Raw genomic sequence first — 15,469 nt, 5'->3', positions numbered from 1 at the left:
GAAAGGACTTCTCTGTGGATGCCAGCGAGAGTTCATGTTCATTAGATGGGCTCTACGCCTGGATGGCACCTGTATGTGCACAGAGAAACCCCGGGTGACAGAACAACACGTAATCGGCTCATTGGATTGGTAAACAGCATTCCATGATATATCACAGCCCAGCCTGGTTTGATTATCACATCATTACTGTCTGTCGTTGAAGTTAATGAACAATTAATGCCTATGGGGCCTTGAAATCAAATATTGCAGTTATGTTATAGTCTTTCTATTTGGTATACATTGATTCTGGTATCTCTGGATTGATAGCAAATTTTCCAAAATACATCAACCACCGATCTGCCCTGATAGACCAGGGTAACCGGTCTTCGAGAGTGTAATTGATATGAACAAAGACAAGCATCCTCTCAAAGACGAACAACACCAGCACTCAATTATGATGGCATCAAAACTTTGATAACATAGTGACCCCAAAGAAAGAAAACAGTATCCTTCTGTGATGTCACAGAAGAGTAAGGCAGGATAAAAATGGAAAAATGGGCTCTTCTTGGACAGTTTGTTGCACCCATATCCACTGTCATCAGTTCAATGTAACCAAAAGAGCTTTTCTATTTCCGCTTGAACTATTTTCAGCTTGTGATAGAAAAAAATAGTTCTTGCAAGATACTTAATGTCACTATCTAAAACGGAAATAATCTCTTATCGCTGGTGTTAATCTCACACTATAGGACTGCATAGTTGTTCCTTATAAGGTTCATGCCTTGTGGACTGGCATTATTTATCTATACAGACATTACATGGTGCACATTTGACTCATCATAGGCTCATCTTCTTGTTTCAGATATTTGCAATCTCACTATTAAACCTTAACACTTTCTTCTGTTTAGAGGATTGTATTATTAAACCACCACTTCATAACTTGTTGGTGGTGACAAATTCGTTTCAAGAGATTTTGTAAGGCCCCACTTTCCTCCCAATTTATGCCTGCCAGCCCTTTTGAAGACTCAAATGTGAAACTACTGAATGGTTGGATGCAGGCAACAGAGGATGCAACAGCTCAAGCCACAGAGGAGACATGTCACAGGGCCCTCATCTGATCTGAATCTGATTTGCTCTGATCATTTCCAATCATTTCTGTCTTGCTCTTTTCCACTTTGATCTTTTTCACACCTTCATCGACAGAACGCAAGCTCTTATCTCCCCACAGATATGGTTTAAAGTGGAATAAATAAATGCAATGAATGAAATAAAATCTCATCTATTAAGAATATTCTCATGAAAGTCCTTGAACCAGATGGGGATCGGTTGATTTATTTTTTGTGTGTTTTGTTTTAATTGGACCTCGACACCTGTCATTGGACATGTTTAGTATTTTGGTCTGTTTTTGTTAGGGCCCAAATACACAGCCTACTGTAGTGAATTACTAAAACCACTGGGGGGCAATGCATGACAGCCTACGATTTCTTTTGAATATTGAAAATACACGGCAAACGTATTGTAAATACAAAATATACACTATTAATCGAAAATATATGTAAAATGTGTAATGTCCTAAACGAAGAATTCAAAATTGTAAATTTAAAATCCATTTCAACCATTTTCGGCACACGTGTAGTTTGCCAGATAGAGAAGCTCTAAAAATATGTGAACATGGCGTCACCTGCTGGTTAAATTATATATCACAATATCACAGTGAAAAGACTTACAGCTGGGTATTGTGTTGCATTTGTGGGAGTAGAAATTATAACATTTGAATGTAACACATTTCTAATATAAATCCTTTAGTAAGTAACATAGATTTCACATACAAAGCTAAAACACTTAGATTTTTAAATGGTGTTTTGATAGAACTGAACTTTAAGACCTCCTAATTTTTCCATTTGTTGATATCTATTTTTTTTTTTAATCCCATTTACTTGATTATAAAATGTCAATGATAAACTACAGTTTGGCTTGAGTGAGGAAGGGGAGGGAGTGAGGAAACAAGAGTTGAGTTCCTTGGCTCCTGTGTTATCTGTTTGAGTTAGACTCACATTATGACTTTCTTCTTGTCTGATATATCTGTTCTGTGCACACAGGTTATTACTGTTGTAGCACCTATTTTGCTTCTATAAAGATACAAAAATGCAACATTTCAGCTGTACTTCATGGCTGTTGCTGTTTATGTTTGTGTGTTTTTATTATTTGCATATAGATGAAAATGAGCAATGTCAATGTTATTCTATTTCTCTGAGTCAATAAAACACATTGGAAAATAAAAAAATAAAAAAAAGTCAATGTTAATGCACTATATGCCAGGCTCCTGCAGATGTTTTTGGCAATTTTGGTCAATAAAAGAGAAAAGATCAAATTTGCCTGCATCTTTTCTTGTGCAGGGCGATATGTAACCGCACACAAGTGCTGTAATTACAACATTTTCCCCCAATTGATGCTGAAGTCAGCATCCAGGGTGAACCTGAACACACATTTCACTCTTCCAACTCAGATTTAAAGACACGCCCCCTAATCCGATCATATCCATGGCAACGTCAGCACCTGCTGTTGATTGGTTAGCTCTGAATCACGCACTTCGATCAGACTAAATAGGCAATGTTCCCCGAGTGACAATATATCGCCGCTTCAACATCGTATCAGAAGATCCTGAAACATCTTTTGTTTTTGCAGCAGAACGGCGCTTCATCTTCATCATCATCATCATGGTTGAGCAGTTTGTGGCCACATGGACTCTGATATCCAGCGAAAACTTTGATGAATACATGAAGGCAATTGGTAGTGTTACATCTATTTATTTAATTACTGAGCGTAGTTTAATGTTACTAGATGTCTTGCTTGTGTTAACTGAGAGCCCCTGCGAGTCGCTCAGTTCTAGCCGAGCAGGTCAACATCCTAATTCAGGTTCCTTGTGTTTTAAAGGTGTGAACTTTGCAACTCGCCAAATGGGCAACATGGTAAAGCCTAACGTGGTGTTCAGCGTGGGTGATGGAGGGCTCATTTTAATGAAGACTGAGAGCACTTTTAAGTCCACAGAGATCAAATTCAAGCTGAATGAAGAATTTGATGAGACGACCGCCGACGGCCGAATGGCCAAGGTAGGTCATTTTCTCAAACAGCCTCATTCTACAGACAGGATTATGGGTATTTCTGAGTGCTCAACTTTTTTCTTTTTTTTTCCCCTCCCCAGACCACCATGACTTTTGAAAATGGCAAACTTGTGCAAAAGCAGACCTGGGATGGGAAGACAACAACACTGGAACGAGAGATTCAAGATGGAAAACTAATAGCTGTGAGTATGATTTGCAATTAAGACAGTAAGCATGTTTTCATGCTTTTGCTCTTTTTAAGATGTATTCTCTAATTGCAATGAAAAGATGTTTAACATTTTAAACCTTGTCTCAACAGAAATGTTTCATGGATGACATTATTGCTGTGAGGACCTATGATAAGGTGGCTTGATACCTTAAAAAGTTGTTGTGCCTTGACTTCTGTTCCATTACCAACAAACCAAAGGCACTGAAGTATTGCCAAATATGCAAATAAAGTCTGAACTATGCAATCTGTGAATTGGTTGTCTTTTGGGTGCACACATTATTTGGGTCAAAAAAAAAATTGTGATCTTGCATACTTGGTGTTAAATGCTAATCACGGCTGCTGTGACCTTTTTAAGTCATGTGACGACTCTTAAGTAGAAAATGCATTTGGTGCAGCATATCTGCTCACGTCAAACGAAACTCACTTTGAAACAGCGCTTTTTCAAATCCTAAAATGACTTTAAAGGTAATAACTTGCAGTTAAAAAAAGATGCTGAGCTTATTCCACAATGTGAGCATCATGGTTTGAGTTGTAATGCCTTTTGATCAGTATTTCATAGCTCTAATATGTCTTGGAGACCATGGCCAGCTGACAGTTTTAAAACTTGGGTAATGTATATTTGGGGAAATGTGTAAAACGTTGGATTATACATTGCAAGGTTGGTGATTGGCTGAAAGACGTTATTCTAATCTATAAACTAAATGAGAAGAGGGGGGTGTACAAAGGCCTTTTGTTGAAATGAGGAAAGACAACATGCCCTAATATCAGAGCAGCCCTCTTATGACTGGGAGGTGGGAAGACGAAATCCCTGCTTGGGTTTAGAGCAGTGACCTCTAATTGTACAGGCCTCTTGTCTTGGATGCACAGACGTGGAGTTAAAGCAAGTGCAAGTCATTTTGTTTTAATTAGGGCAGTAGGTTGAGGCCTAAATCCTCCAAAAGCTTTCCAGGCTGTGGTGAATGACCGTGACCCCAGGTGGTGGTCGAGAAACAATGAGTAAGACAAGCTGATTCCTTGTGTTGAATACCACATTATATAAGACCATGCCACATGTTCACGAATGTTAAATCAAGTGTTTGTACACTGGGAGCATAATGTTTTTGAACATTTATGAGAAAATGTCAGTTTTGTGTATTTTATTAATGCACATGATCAAATGCGCATAACTGGGGGTTTAAATTAATACTTGAGTTTGTCCCAGCTCATTTAAAATGTTTGAATACCCCATTGTTAAGGATTAATCTTAGGGTAGTGTGTGGGTGCAGGATTTAAGAAGAGTTCCTTTGAAATGGTTTTAACCCTTTAAACACAATCCCACCATTGGCTGGTAATTTTTTGTATTGTTCTTATTCAATTTAATAGTTCCTTTGTTAAATTTGAAAGGACGTAAATGCTACATATATCCAATTGTTTAATCTTTGTGACATTAAAGGCAATTAATCTATTGGTTCTAATGGATTAGGCATTAAATCTGTTACATCAAAAATAACTCATTGATTCAGATGTTACAAGGTCCTAAAGAGGTTTCTCAAACTGCTTGAATGCAAAGCTTCAACCAGCAAATGTTGGCAGCAATAAATAATAAAAATGATTAACCAAACAATGCTGCAATTATTTATTAATCCTCAACTAATCACTTAAATGCTCAATAATACTGTATTTTATGAATGCATGCGGGTTTATCTAAACAAGTCCAAAAGTAAGATTCTGAATTGTTTGGCTGCAGTACTTGCTAATTTGAGTTATTACATAATATGAATTTGAAAACCCTAAATGTCATAATCACTGCAGCATCTACCTTGCAGAAAATGCCGCCTCCTGGTGGCTGATTCTTGTAAAGACCAAGATTTGGACGGTACCACTATATCTTGAGAAGGGGGATGGACATTTTATTGTGAGACAGACAGGAGTTTTATGAGAGTTTTCTGTTTTAAATAAGTAATTGTTTAATTCATTTTAGGCTACTATCCCTTCCAAAAACAATGTTTTTTTTTTTTTTTTTTCAAAAACAATGTTGTTGTTGTTTAAAAAAAAAAAAAACGATAGCTTGTCTTCGTTTAGCTAAATCGACCCCGAGTGACGTTGGACGTGACGCAGCGCCATCAAACATGGCTGACAAAGAAAACAGAAGTATGGAAGTCGATAAGGGAAGGGATCAACCTTTAGCTGACCAAGTTGAGTCACTCGGTGACGACGTAACCCAAAGAACAGACAGCCAGAACAATTCTGAAAGCAAGCAAGACGCTGTTGAAAGCCGCGACACAGCGGAGTACTGCGAGAAGCTGCAGGCATGGATGTGGCACTACTACACTGGATACGTGAACTGGCAGAGCTGGCTGGCAGCGTCAGCCATGTCCTACCCGTGTTATTTACAGCCGGACAGCGGGACGTCCACGGCGCTTGATTTCAACTCCCAGAACTGGTATAACGGGCCGCTTGGTGTCCCGTTGTCGCCTTATCCGCCGGCGGTCACCTCCCCGGGCAGCCGCGCAGGTGAAGCCGCCGGCGGGGCTGCTGTGGCCGCTCAGCCGCAGGAGAACGGAAACGCACCGAGAGCAGGTAAGAGCCGCATCTCTGTGTTCACCGCCGAACCGTCTGCAGGGTGTCAGAAATGTGAGTCCACGACTTCACGTGCTGCATATGGATGGACACAAGTATATGGACACACCCCATGTCCACATACTTGTGTGCACCTTTGGTCTTAGACTGTTTTAAGGTTTTGGGCCAGATTAACTTTGCACAACTGAGAGAAAACATGCTTCTACGATAGACACCCAGGGTACTGTAGTATTTTTTTTTTTTTTTTTTTTAAAGCACCGATAGCTTCACTGAAAGCTTTACCAGTGTTTGGTGATCATTATTTTTTATTGCAGGCATTGATTTTTTTTTTTTTTTTAAACATGTGTTGTAATGACAACAGTACAAAACAAACGAATAAATACATGTTTTTTTTTTAGTCAAAAAACTGCTCACCACTCCCTGCCTGCTACCGCATCACCTAAACCCTCCAGAAACCACAAGGAAAACCCTGTGCAGTGATATTATAGACTATACTGCGCTTCTATTTCTGTGGCAACAGTTAAAATAAAGTGACAAAATCTCCGTGTAAGGCTGGACGATATGGACAGAATCAAATGTCACAATATTTTGGACCGAAGGTTTTGAAATGTGGTTTTGAAACACTTTTATGTTTTTCACCAGGACGGGAGTACAACATTCCTTCACCTCTCCAAAGACTAATGGCCGAGATGGTGGATTTCTTCATATTGTTTTTCGTCAAAGCAACCATAATCATCAGTATTATGCACCTCAGTGGAATCAAGTGAGTGTTAACTTTGTTATTAGTGGGGGTGAAGTGACAGTGAGGCCCATGTTTTTTGATCCCTTTAAAAAACAAAGACAAACTATAATCAGAAAAAAAAAGCACTCCTTGGAATAGTATATTTCTCTTTGCCTTTCAGAGATGTTTCCAAGTTCGCCATGCATTTCATTGTGGAGGAAATAGATGAAGACACGTCGATGGAGGAGCTACAGAAAATGATGCTTGTTGCCCTTGTGTACCGGATATTAGTGTGTTTTTATGAGGTGAGTGCTCATATACAACTTTACTGTGCACTCCGTTATTATCAAACATCTGAAATGTGAGGTAAAACAGTGGTATCGGTCTGAAACGTCCACTGTTCATCTGTAAATGGTGGAAAAGACACCACACAGTTGCGTGACGTCTCCTTCACCTTTCTCCATGTAGATCGTGTGCATTTGGGGAGCAGGTGGAGCCACTCCAGGGAAGTTCCTCATCGGACTCAGAGTTGTTACATGTGACTCATCAGTTCTGGTTCAGCCTAACAGGGTTCTTATAGTGCCAGCTACTAATGTCTCTCTGTCTGCGTGAGTAGTTCATTTTAAAGATCATATTTCAGAAGTTTCGTAGCAAACGTAACCGGAAAACTGCCTCGCATCGTGTTAACAGAGCCTCTGTTCCTGTCTCTCTTTACAGATCAACTGTGCGAGCCTTGAACAAGAACTTTTCAATTGCCTTCTTTTTCCCAGCCTTCATCACACTTCTGTTCTTCCAGCACAACAGGACTGTGTATGACATGGTGGCTGGTACAATTGTTGTCAAGCGATCCAGGGTCAGATGACACCGAAGTTCACAGAAGAGAATCCGACAATAACTTTGAGCAGGCACAGAGTGATGCTTTCTGCAGAACTCGCGGTATCATCCGATCACAGCAGAATTAAGATGGTCGCAGAGAGTTGGAGACACATCAGTATGAACTATTTCAGTTCACTACTGCTTGGGTTTGGTCTGTTTATGACACACACTGTATTTCTGCATGTGTATCTACATGCTGATTTCAGAATCTGTTCCTGTGCTAAGTCTCAGTTTTGACCACAGGAAAAATGATGGTATGCTATCTGTTTCATGAACACAAGATTTGCCTCTTTTTTTTTTTTTTAACTCTCTTGTAGATTAAGGGTGAATCTCATTTATCACTCAGTATTTAAGTAATCACACATTTATGAGATGATACCTTCTGTATCTCTTTGTATTTAATATTCGTATTATTACAGTTGTGTTCTTGGACTTTACATATTTTGATTTTTTTTTTATGTTTGTCACTGGGAGTGACGCATGACATTCACCTATTTCGGCGGCTGAAATCTTCCGGTTTAGAGGCACATTTATGTTTTGAAGGGAAATGTAAATCGAGAAATGATCTTCCTTTACTCTGACAGCATGTGTGTGACTGAAAAATTGACTTATTACACATTTTATGTGATTAACTGTCTTTTTGCATTGAAGAAGATTAAATGAAACCCCCACTGATTCCCTGCATGTTTGACATGTTTGTCTTTTAGCTCTTTGTCCACTCTTTTATCATTCTTACGGTACAAATTAAGTGGCATCATTATGTTATACTATGTTATACTTTAGGCCCTTAATGTACCATTTATGCAATGACGGGTGCATCAATAATTTTTTGTTATAAGTACTGATTTTATTTTGTATATCAAAGAGTTAATTGAGGAATATTTCACACATCCTTCAAACTCTGAGTTAGAGATGCAGAGACGTAATAAAGGAAAAATCTGAATACATGAGTAGAGAAACTATGAATGTAGAAGCTTCCTGCAGGGTCACCGGAAAGCTTGATGAGTAAAACGTGACTCATACCTTGTGGCCTTGATAGTCACCAAATATCAACCAAAGTTGCATGGGAGATTTTCAATCTAGTTTGGAGACAGTGCTCTGTTTCATAATGGTTAAAACACCAAATAGGCACATACTATCTTCCAAAGGTCTCAATACAAGTTTTAGTGTCTGCAGAGGTGGCTTAAAGATGCCCTGAAATTGTGCATTTGCCCTAACCACTTGATTAATAAGCAAGTTGCATTGGTTGTGTTTTATTTCACAACACAGGGTGTTATTATTATACGGAATGTTCATTCTAATGAGATCTCACACATATATTACCCTAAATATGAAAGATCAAGGGTGAAAGAGATTGAGACAATTCATTGGATCATTTTCTGCTGCGTAATGTAATGCTGTGAAAACGTACATGATAAATGTATTCCAATCTAATTTCCTCAAGAACAGATGCTGGGTAGACATTTTTCCAATTATATAAGTGATATAAATGACAGCAAAATGTATCATAATTAATTAACCTTGTAACAAAAATCATAGAATTCTTTAATTCCATTTTTCTGTTGAGATAGGATGATAATCATTTTTCTTCGTTATGGGAGTTTAGCTCCACCTAGTGTGAATTTGTTGATCATACAGCCATCAGTTCTGCCTGGGTAGATGTATGATGGAGAATAAGTTCCACTGCACTGTAACATGCATGCAATAATATGCTTGCTTGCAATATTTCAAACTAACATTTTTCCATGTGGGATCCTCATTTACCATCACCAGCCAATCCCTCTGTCTGCCCATGACACGAGCCTTTTCTAAACATAAGAAACATCTCGAATCAACTTGTTTCTGAGACATTTCTTCCATCCCTAGAGTTTTCTGACACATCACATACTCTATACTCGGAGGGGACTGTGGAAGCTCTTGTTGTTGGCAAGACTGTTGACATGGTGAATGTGTTGGGCTCACTACACTAAGTGGCAGCTTCAGCTGACTGCCACAGATGGTACTCCCAGATTACAGAGTGACCCCCCCCCCCCTTCCACCACCACCACCACCACCATGCGGCTGCCATGCCTCCTGCCATAGACGATGCAATAATAGGCCCACAACTCGTGAACGGCTTCACTAAGGGCCAGAAAGTGTGGGCAGATACTCCCCACCACCATTACTGTACTGTATATTGATGAGTGAGTGCAGCTCAATTTGGAGTAGAGGCATGTTTGTAACCTATTTTTGTCCTGACACACTCTGGGTCGTATCCAACAGAGGGAGATTTTAGAAAAGCAAGGGGACGTTTATCACTAAAATTCATCACAAACCCTGACCCTAAGTGATGCTTCAAAAAACTCTCAACCATTGCTGGGAATTAAACATTAGAAATCAGTGACTGACATATATGTAAATCATACTGAGGATCATCCTTAATTCTATAAATGGGAATGTAGCACAAATAATGAGAGTGCAGGAAGTGATCCCGGCTGAAGCGAACTTTGTTAGAAGCTATTCATCAAATTAAATGGTTAAATTATTTTGTTCTTTGTTTACTTGTATATCAGAGGCATAATGGAGGGAGAGGAGGTAAGCTGTTCTCTGTGCAAAAGCATTGCATCTGCATTATTCCTATAGTATTTTCCCTATTTTCTCTGTCATATGTTGTTTGATGCCACGCTTGATAATTCTAGTTCCTTGCTGCCACATGGTATGCCATACGGTGTCAAGTTGATGCAGTGTCCAGCCTAAGTTCCTGCCACCTTTCTGTCTCAACAAGGGAGTCATCTACAGGCATCATGCAGGGCTCACAGCTTTCTGTCAGCCATGTGTCTGCGTCTGAACACAGCCATGTGAAGGCCAGAGAGATAAGGTAATCAGTCTAGGCTCAACTGGAATTAAAATATTCTTTGTGAATGATAAAGTCTGTGTCCTTAAAGTCATGATTTGCTTAATTATGCCTCCAAAATGACAGGTGGCTGCTGTTCTTTAACACATACACACACACACGCACACACACACACACACACACACACACAGCACCTGAATGAGGCTCCAGGTGTTTTGAAGTCGTGGAAAGGTGCTGTGGGCTTGAAATGCTGCTCGCTGTTGTTTGTTGCAGTTCCTCCCAGTGTGTCTGTGCCTGTTGGTATTCCTCTCGAGTGGAGTCAGTAATTACAGGCTGGCTGGGTTCTGCCTGAGTGGAAAGGGCTGCTGATGAAGAGGAGACCTGTTGACTGTGAAGGGAGATGAAAGCTTGCTCTAACGAGAGATGTCGGGTAGCAACACACAATATGCACACATTCAGGCACATGTAAAATTATTGTTATTCTTACATGGACATACATGGACAGAATTAAGTCAAACACAGTGTTGAACACAAACTGATTGGCGGATCATTTTGTTCAATCATTTACTTGATTTGATTGAACAAATCCCCCCCCCCCCCATCCCTCAGTAACCAGATTGATGCATGTCTTTGTTCTGCTGTGACAGCTCATTGCTTTCCAGCTTGTTACTCTCCCCATGTATGAGGTTTTTGCTTTTTTTGCCTGTCCTCTCCGCCTTTTCTATAGCCTTATATATGTTCTCTTTTTGGATAAAGGAGCTTAGTCTAACATTTGTTGGCACATAAGTATATTTTACATCTTTCTCAAAGCAGATTTACAGAACATTTTATATCAATCAGAGTTGCCACTTGTTCTTGAGTTGCTGGAATGTTTGGGAAGCACAATTCTGTTTGCTGTATTGTCTAATGAAATTTGTTGGATATTGTGAATATTATAATTTCACAATCAACCACATTTTATGCAACTCACATTTTTATGATTAAATTATGCTATAATTCAACACTGCTACATAATCCTAAAAGGTAAGTCAAGAAGAGGGTCTATCAAAAAGTCGTACAGTTAACACAGCCCCTTAGTCAAATCAGCACTGTACTAATTGGAGTCATTGCTTTTTACAATGTGAATAAATTATGAATGAACTTGTTTTCCAGGATTGTGGAAAAAGGAATGAGTATGATATAAATAAACTAATTTTCCTGAATAGTACATTGCCGGTGCTGGAGTTCATTTTCCTGTTTTAAAAATGGAATATGAAGCGAGTACAAACTCAGGATGAGGGATGTAAAAGCACAAAGAGAGACTGTGAGTGTGTGTTGAAGTGGAGCGATACAGCATTCATACCATTTTTCTATGATATAACTGCAGCTTTCAGTGTGTTTGTGTTTTGGAATACGGTAGATTTCTGCTTTAGGCAGATAGAAGCTTGAGTTGTCAAGACAACCCTGGATGCTGCATTATTCAGAAATTCAGCCTTTTCGCTCTTTCTAGGGTTAAGGGAACACACAAATGTAAACTTGTTGCGTGTTTGATGAGAAACTAAAGAGTAGAAAATCTGTCTGGCTCCAGGTGGCCCTGGTAAAGCACCCGTTACTTATTTGTGACCTCATCACTGCATCCTCCCTCATGTCAAGAGAGACTGTGCTCACCACTGAAATAAGGAGTCCGGTTGAAATCTGATTACACTAACAGGAAGCGTCTGCACCTGTTTACTCTGAGATAATTCATGTGATTTGTCGGGGCTGCCTTTAAATCACAGCCTATTTTATCTAAATTGTATTTATTGAACCTGTTCATTAGTTCAAAAGAACATTAAAGCGTACATACATTATATTTCTAATTTGTAGAAAACCAAAGTAGAGTGTCCTATACTTTTATGGCTTTGCATAAAATTTGTGACAATAATTAACACTCAGCCTTAAATTACATAAGAGTAAGCCAACTTACCCAAATGTAATGTTTTGATAAAGTTACAGATTGCTGCCTTTGAGGCAGTGTAAAGTAGGAAAAATGATATTTACTTTTCAAAAAGATTTCAATATAATACCTGGTAATATATTGTCTTAGTTTATTATTTTGCTCATACTCATACATACAAATTCTTCAGTATTTATGTAATCCTCTCATTTGTTACATATTAGTCTCTGTATATTGTTGGAAAATGTAAGTAAAGGATTCATAGGGGGAAAAAATACTAATATCTGGAAGTAATAACAATACTTGTCCACAGCATCTATCCAACTCTGAACTGCAGCTCACATTAGGTGGAGCCAGTAAAGTGCCCTCTGTCATGTGAATGTGGTATAGCATCTACACTACGGTGGGTGGGAGGAGTAGGCAGGTTTTCACTGAGGTCACAGAGGTCACAGAGGTAATTTCACTGATGGTCGAGTTCCTCACTTCAGTATCCAAATGTGGCACTTATAACAGAAGAAACAGCATGTATCCACGTGGTAAGTTGAGCTCCGTCATGATATACAGTTATTAAATGTAAACAGATAATATTATTAAGAAGGTTCTGGCTCATTTGTCTTTCTTGTCTGGTCTTATAAACCACACAGCAAATCTCGTACCAAGATCTTTGGAAACTATGGTTAAAAGGCAACAGTAGCTTTGTTCCTGGCTCCACATTGTGCTCTTTTCTTCTTTGTTTTTACACTATTTGGTGTCTTTCTGATTCATTCGGTTCATGTGCTTGAACAAACCCTACTGGCTTCCTTCAGTGGCTGTATTCCTCCTCCACAAATCACTCCCACCCAATCCTTTAGTTGCCTAAACTATGTTCTGGAGATGTGCGTAAGCAGTGGCTTGCTATTTTCAGCTGAATGAAAAGAGTCTTGGCACTTGGACTCGGGATGAAATCTGTTTTGTTCTGCTGAATTTGGCTTCCACCACATGCACAGTATCTACATGAAACAGAGTTAAAGAATCCAGTCCAATGGTGTCCTACAGTAAAACCACAGCCATCCGACTGAGACGCGTAACTTTTAAGTAATCTGTTAAAAGAGTCTGCTGTCCTTAGCAACATGAATACTCGTGTGTTATTCTGAGCAGAGAAAACATGTTATTTTATGGCTGATTTGTTGGCAAGATGTCTGTAAAAATAATAATAGTAATGGTAATCATTCTGATGTAACAGGTTGATTAAATGGTTGTTGGTCTACTCCTCCACATCAAGCATGCACTGCCTTAACTATGAATCATATTGTGCTCTTGAATGTTTTAAAGGGAAAAAATTCAGACTCTGAATTAACAAAGCATTTCCTAACTTGGGCTTTTTAATGCAAAATGAGAAAAGATTACATCATGGTTCATTTTTGGAAGCTATTTTCCTCAGATCTCTGAGGGACTGTCACATTATAATAACTTTAAAATAAACTGGACACTTACATTTCTCAGATTTCAGCACTTCAACCTCTTGCTTACACCTCATTCTTTTCATCTCTACATATGCAAGGACTCTGTTCAAGGTCACTTCGAACTCTTGGCAGCACGCAACAATTGCTCTATTGTAATTAAACCAGGGATTCAGTGATAAACTCCCCCAGAAGCCCAAAGTGAACAAATGTGCCAATCAAAACAGTGAAAACTGAGTAGATTTAATATTCACACACCTCTCACAAGAGCACGCACTCAAAGTGACAGGTGAGGTCAGTATCACCTGCCTGGTGGATTTGCTGTCCCTTTGCTCTTTTCATTAACAACCGAATTCACTGGCTTTCAATAGGCTCTTTCAGCGTGTCATGGTACACCACCATTGAGCTACAGCCACGTTGCCACCCATCTTCCTTAATGGGGACTGGAGACCGTGGAGCTGCCTTGTTGCCATGGCAGCAAGCGCTTTCACATTCTCCCCACATAGCGTGGAGTATGCATGTTGTTTCTTCCAAACTAGAGCACGCAACAGCAGAGACAGGTCTGCTCTCAGACAGGACCGAGCCAGGGTTATTTACCTCCCGCTCTGATACCAAATGCCCTCCTAATCCCACTGCCCACACTCCACTTTCCATTCTCTATATTACCAATGCATAGCATTTCCCTGTGGCTGCTCTCTCACACTGAACTTTGCTCCATGTAATTTTTTTTAAATATTTCTTACAGATTTGTTGTTAAATGGTAAATGGTCTGTACTTGTATAGCGCTTTATCACCTTTCGGTCTCAAAGCGCTTTAACATGGTTTTCCCATTCACCCATTCACACACTAATGAGACAGATCACCATGCAAGGTGCTGCGATCAGGAGCACATTCACACACCGATGGTACACCACCGGGAGCAACTTAGGGTTCAGTGTCTTGCTCAAGGACACTTAGGCATGCGGACAGGAGGAGCTGGGGATCGAACCACCAACCTTCCGATTAGTGTGCAACCCACTCTGCCGTCTGAGTCTGAGCCACAGCCTCCCTTGTTATTCTTCACAGAGTACTAGTAGAAGTGAGGGGACTAGTTGAACTATACCTTGGGTTTCTAAGTGGGGAGGCAGCAAAAAAAAAAAAAAAAAAATCAAAAGCTGCTTTTATTTGTAATTTTGAAAATTTGTATATCTTATAATAATGAGTAGCCCTGTGATTGACCTGCAACCTTTCCAGGGTGTGCTCTCGTCCTATCCCCCAGATTCAGCTGTGATTGACTAGAGCCCCCTGCAAGCCTCTGAAGCATAAGCAGATATAGCTCGGGGATAAATGGATGGATTTATATGATAAACAGTTTGAGGGAATATTCCATGTTTCTACATACAAACCGTAATACAGCCTCTCGTGAGCTATTCCCCCTGCTCGAAGGTGAATATGGTTTAATCCAAACCAGACAAACCCATCTCGTGTTAAAATACTGTAATAATGCTGATGCAGTAAATCTTGCTGTTTGAGAAGTTAGAATCCCAGGGTGTGAAGAATTTACGACTTTTTTTTCCTTGGAAAATTACTGTACACAATTAATCAATTATCAAAATGGCTATCAAATATTCTCTGTTGATCAACTAATGGATTAAACAACTAATCATCTCATCTCTATAAAACAGTAATCTTTTCACAATGTAGGGGGCAGAATATTAACTATTTCTCATGCTCTAATGATCTAAAGATGACTAAAGAAGAAAAACATTCAGAACCACTGCACTTACTAGTGTGCACTTGTTGATTCAATTATTTACAGGCGTTACCGAAAAGGAGACGGG

At 39.4% G+C, this 15,469-nt stretch overlaps 2 protein-coding genes across 2 annotated transcripts; both read left to right on the top strand.

The window, feature by feature from the left end:
- Nucleotides 1-2,623: 2,623 nt before the first annotated feature.
- fabp4b (fatty acid binding protein 4b) lies at nucleotides 2,624-3,535 on the top strand. Its single transcript, XM_069696095.1, has 4 exons — nucleotides 2,624-2,766; nucleotides 2,911-3,086; nucleotides 3,179-3,280; nucleotides 3,397-3,535. The coding sequence occupies exons 1-4, from the start codon at nucleotides 2,694-2,696 to the stop codon at nucleotides 3,448-3,450; spliced, it is 405 nt and encodes a 134-aa protein (XP_069552196.1). The 5' UTR covers nucleotides 2,624-2,693; the 3' UTR covers nucleotides 3,451-3,535.
- A 1,878-nt stretch (nucleotides 3,536-5,413) lies between these two features.
- Nucleotides 5,414-8,144, top strand: LOC138619244 (protein FAM8A1-like). Its single transcript, XM_069695533.1, has 5 exons — nucleotides 5,414-5,865; nucleotides 6,508-6,628; nucleotides 6,768-6,891; nucleotides 7,055-7,194; nucleotides 7,304-8,144. Exons 1-5 carry the CDS (start codon nucleotides 5,415-5,417, stop codon nucleotides 7,446-7,448), a joined length of 981 nt encoding a protein of 326 aa, XP_069551634.1. The 5' UTR covers nucleotide 5,414; the 3' UTR covers nucleotides 7,449-8,144.
- The last annotated feature ends 7,325 nt before the right edge of the window (nucleotides 8,145-15,469 follow it).

Source organism: Brachyistius frenatus, unplaced genomic scaffold, assembly GCF_029030835.1.
Source record: "Brachyistius frenatus isolate BFR_SWC_R1_liver_20210118 unplaced genomic scaffold, ASM2903083v1 Contig_20, whole genome shotgun sequence".
Taxonomy (NCBI): domain Eukaryota; kingdom Metazoa; phylum Chordata; class Actinopteri; family Embiotocidae; genus Brachyistius; species Brachyistius frenatus.
Note: the sequence above shows the minus strand (reverse complement) of the source record. Positions and strands in the feature narration are given on the sequence as shown.